At 46.8% G+C, this 5,000-nt stretch overlaps 1 protein-coding gene across 1 annotated transcript in view; it reads right to left on the bottom strand.

Annotated features, from left to right (window-relative positions):
• Positions 1-5,000, bottom strand: part of dscaml1 (Down syndrome cell adhesion molecule like 1) — a gene marked incomplete at its 3' end in the record, with an annotated part of 82,996 nt that overhangs the window by 27,371 nt on the left and 50,625 nt on the right. Inside the window, exons 8-10 of the mRNA XM_083665699.1 lie at positions 2,877-3,019; positions 2,528-2,657; positions 225-503 (exon numbers count right to left, since the gene is read on the bottom strand). Of these exons, the coding sequence (XP_083521825.1) occupies positions 225-503; positions 2,528-2,657; positions 2,877-3,019 (552 nt within the window). The remainder of the gene's footprint in view (positions 1-224; positions 504-2,527; positions 2,658-2,876; positions 3,020-5,000) is intronic.

The following is a 5,000-nucleotide window of genomic DNA, read 5'->3' on the forward strand; positions in this document are numbered from 1 at the left end:
TTTGATGCATCAACGTTTATACTTATTTAAATGTGTTTTGCGCTATGCCTTTAATATGCCTATTTCCTTCTTTATTCCATAACTGCAGTCGCAAACACATTGTTTGCAAAGCTTTTTTTCTCGGTTGTGTCCCTTCTCTCACTGCCGTCTTTTTCTTTCATCCTCCCTCTTCCCCCTTTCTCCTCTCCCCCTCCCCCTCATTCCTTCTCTCCCGGGTCCCTCACCCGTGACAGTGAGCTGCCTTTCGGAGCTGACGGTGGCGGCGTCGTTGCTGGCAATGCAGGTGTAGTTGCCATTGTGCTTGAGTGACACCTTGGAGATCTGCAGGGAGCTCATGAACTCCTTGGTCTCGATGTTGACCCCCGACGAGGGCACGATCTCCTGCCCGTCCTTACGCCACGCAATGCGGATGGGCATGTCGCCCGATGACACCACGCAGGCGATGTACATCAGCTTGCCGATGGAGGTGGGCGGGAAGTCGAAAGGCTGGATGAGGGGGGGAACTGAGAGTGGGAAAGGGGAGAAGGGAGAGGGGAGACAGAGAGAGGGGATGGGAGGGAGAGGAGAGACAGAGAGGGAGGAGGGGATAGATAAATAGAAGATTCAGGAGCATGGAAAGGACATGAGGTGAACGAGTTAAACATGGGAAAGAAAGAAGAGGGGAGAGACCAAAACAGGGTGGGAGAGAGAGAGAGAGAGAGAGAGAGAGAGAATTCATATTAAGTTGACAACATAGTCTCCAAATTATTACGTTCTGGGGGATCATTTCTGCAGACCAAGGAAATCTGGTCTGGGGAATTGTATTATCTGGCTATACCAGCATTTGACCACCTGTTTACGTCAGCGTCAAAAACTTAAGATACGCTGCGTAAGAGTTACGTGAATTACGTCTTGCGTGGCGACTAGGCAGTATCAGGAATTAATTTCGACTGGTTAAGTTTAGGCATTAAGTTCGGCTGGTTAAGGTTAGGCATTAACTTTGAGTGGTTAAATATTAGCATAGGTAACAACAACTAGCAAAATAAATAAACAGTGTAGTAATGCAGTAACGTTCGGGTTGAAGGTCGAGTGGTTTCTGCCTCCGCCGCCCCGCCTCCATGTGTTCTGCCTTCCGTATTTACCTGCCAGTATAGCTAGATAATACAACCACACAGATCGTATTCTTTGGTCTGCAGAACCGATCCCCCAGAACCTAATCATTTGTAGACTGGATTGTAAGTTGAAGTAAATCAGAGGTGGAAGGCTGGCTGATTGGCCGGTTGGTTGGTTGGCTGGCTGGCTGGTGAGCAACCATGTCTCTGATCTTAAGTCTAATCCTGGACCCTGGTGTCTCAGAGGCCCCCCCCCCTCCCCCCTCCCCCTCCGTCTCCATCCAACCCATAATAGCTGCTCTAATTAGAGGCCCAATCGGCAAGAGTGGGGGGGGGGGGTGGAGGGGGGGGGGGTGTTGGCTACAACGTAGGCCGTTGCCATGGTGACCGCAGAGGAGGTGGGGGTAACAGCTGAGACATCTGGGGGATTTAATCTGGGCCTCGTTAAAATTCGTCTAATTAAATCAGAGACATGACAAGACACACACAGACACACACAAATGCACACACATGCACACACACACACCACATAACTAGGAGACAGTTAATCCTGTTTTTATGACAGACACACACACACACACCCCCCCCCCCACACACACACACACACACACACATAGACAAACAGACAGACAGACAGACACACACACACACACACACACACACACACACACACACACACACACACACACACACATAGTGGTTGAGAGAGTGCAGTGGGCCACTCCATCCCTCCGCATACAGCTCTCTTTCTCTCTCTCTCTCTTTCACCCTTTCTCTCTATTCATTTCGCTCTCCTTCTCCATCTCTCCCTCTTTCTTTCTCCTACTCACACACACACACACACACACACACACACACACACACACACACACACACACACACACACTTGGCCCATACTGCCAACAAAACACACAGCTGCCAACACCGAGACAGACACATGAACTGGAGCTGGAACAGGACTGACAAACTAGGGGTAACAAACTATCTATCAAAGGCTTAAGAGCAGTTTATAAATGCCCACCTTCAATAAAGGTTTTGCAAGTTTTTGAGCGCATACAATTATAGTTTAACCCCATAATCTAAAACTACCAAATACAAGCACTGCATACTGTCATTTCATTGGTACGTCCTCAATAAAAAACAAAACAATGAAAGTCACACACTCCAAAAACTCTCAACCATTTGGAATGAACAACACACAGTTTCAGCACACAGTGCCTTCAACAGGGGTAACAGTAATGACCATTGATAAAATATAAAAATATAAAATATTGAATTCTACTGACAGTTGCTGCGATGGCGACATATGTTGGATGTAAAGGGTGACCAACTAACAAATAAATGATCTCAGGGCCCCAGCATGACCTCTTTTAGCGTTTTCATTATTATATATTTGTTTTATATTTTGCATGCAGCGTGACCTCTGAACCTCTGACCTTTGACGGTGACGTAGACGGTCTGGCTGATGGAGAGCTGTGGTTGGATGAGCACGCTGCACACGTACGCCCCCTCGTCCATGCCCTTCTGAACGTCGCTCAACTTCAGAGTGCCGTTCTCATACACCACCTGTGTGGCACACCGATCATTTGATTAAGGAAGGTAGGTCCCGGCACTCAAATGCTCCTTAGGTATACGGTACCTTATCACAAATTAGGTGTAGTGTGTGAGCCCTACTTTAAATCACACCAACTTGAAATGGGCCATTATTGTAAGATGAATACATTTTATATGTCGTGTTTGTGTGGAAAATCTATGAAATGTCAGATTGCAAACACAATCCCACACCTGGCGATGGTTGTCGGGCAGCAGAAGCCCCTCCTTGTACCACTTGATGGAGTAGTATGGGTAGCCAATCACGCGACAGTTTATAAAGGTGTTCCTTCCTGCAATTGCAGTGATGTTCCTCATAGCCCGGATACTGGGAGGGCCTGAGAAAGAAAGAGAGAGAGAGAGAGAGGGAGAGAGAGAGAGAGAGAGAGAGAGAGAGAGGGAGAGAGAGAGATGGGGTAGTCAGAGGGAAGTGAAGAGAGGGGAGGGGGAGAAGGAGGAAGAAGGAGTTCATCAGATGAAGGTGTGGAGAAAGGAAGGGAAAGATTGAGGAGGGTGTGTGTGTGGGGGGGAGGGGGGGGAGGGGCAGGGGGAGGGAGGGAGAGAGGGATTAACTGCCCTGTCCCATTGGGGTGGAGTGTATGTCTGTCTGTCTGTCTGTCTGTCTGTCTGTCTGTCTGTCTTTTTGCCTGCATGCTTGCTTGCATGACATTCTGTCTGTCTGGTCTCATTGTGTGTGTGGGTGTGTGTGTGTGTGTGTTCAATTGTATGGCTCTCCCTGCTACTAGCTGACCTTCAAGACCACCAGTAGTGTTGCTAGTTACAGCCTTTCTTGCTTATTGCTAACTAGTTAGCTAAACGGGAAACACGTGTCCCAATGTGTGTGTGTGTGTATATATACCAGTCAAAAGTTTGGACACACCTTCTCATTCAATGGTTTTTCTTTATTTTTTATTATTTTCTACATTGTAGATTAATATTGAAGACATCCAATATTGAAGACATCGACCAGCGGTCTCATTGCACGGAAGTCTGTGGATATCGGCTGTTAATGCACACCCTGTCATGTAATCCACTTAAGCATTTTGTTACCATGACAACAAAGTAACAAAGTCTTCAGAGAGGGATTCTGTAATAGTGTGAGTTGAATTAGAGTGTTGACATGGTGTTTTGGACAGATTTCCATAATTTATGGAAAATATGACTACTCAGTATTATGACTCAGTCAAGGAATATGTAACATAAATCTGGGCTTATCCACTACAGTCTACACTACACTGCAGTCAGGCTAAATCAGGATTTTTTTTGTTAAAGTTTTAACACTTTAACCTCATTCCTAACCTTATGTAAAACCCTAACCTTGAATGAAGAACAGATTCTTTAGTGGCATGGCCATATAGTGAGGACCAGTGTTTGGTGTCACAACTCACAATTAGCCTCTATGGGTATCAAGCTTACATGCCAGCAACTCAAGCTAACCTGCCAGTCACTCTAACTAACCTGCCAGTCACTCTAACTAACCTGATAGCAACTCAAGCTAACCTGCCAGTCACTCTAACTAACCTGCCAGTCACTCTAACTAACCTGATAGCAACTCAAGCTAACCTGCCAGTCACTCTAACTAACCTGCCAGTCACTCTAACTAACCTGATAGCAACTCAAGCTAACCTGCCAGTCACTCTAACTAACCTGCCAGTCACTCTAACTAACCTGATAGCAACTCAAGCTAACCTGCCAGTCACTCTAACTAACCTGCCAGTCACTCTAACTAACCTGCTAGCAACTCTAACTAACCTGCTAGCAACTCTAGCTTACCTGCTAGCAACTCTAACTAACCTGCTAGCAACTCTAGCTTACCTGCTAGCAACTCTAACTAACCTGCTAGCAACTCTAGCTTACCTGCCAGTCACTCTAACTAACCTGCTAGCAACTCTAGCTTACCTGCTAGCAACTAAAGCTAACATGGGGCTGAGGGCACACCTTGTCTCTATGCTGTTATGAACACGCCTACCTGCGGCCGAATAGTCAACAGCCATTAGTGTGCTGCTGTGACCCTCTATGACCTCAATGTGTGCACTATGCTCCAGCTACTGAGCAAATCAGTAATACTGCCATCACACATGTGTACAAACATATGCACACACACACACACACACACACACACACACACACACACACACACACACAGGTGGATGGTGCCACTGAGATGCAGGGATGATCAACAGAGAGATGGAGGGATGATGAAAAGAGAGAAACAGAGAGAATAGGGTGTACCAGGGGTGTACCAGGGGTGTACCAGGGGTGTACCAGAGGTGTACCAGGGGTGTACCATGGGTTTGGGAGACTGTCAGGGTTGTTTAC

The sequence above is a fragment of the Argentina silus genome (genome assembly GCF_951799395.1).
Source record: "Argentina silus genome assembly, chromosome: 3".
Lineage (NCBI taxonomy): Eukaryota > Metazoa > Chordata > Actinopteri > Argentiniformes > Argentinidae > Argentina > Argentina silus.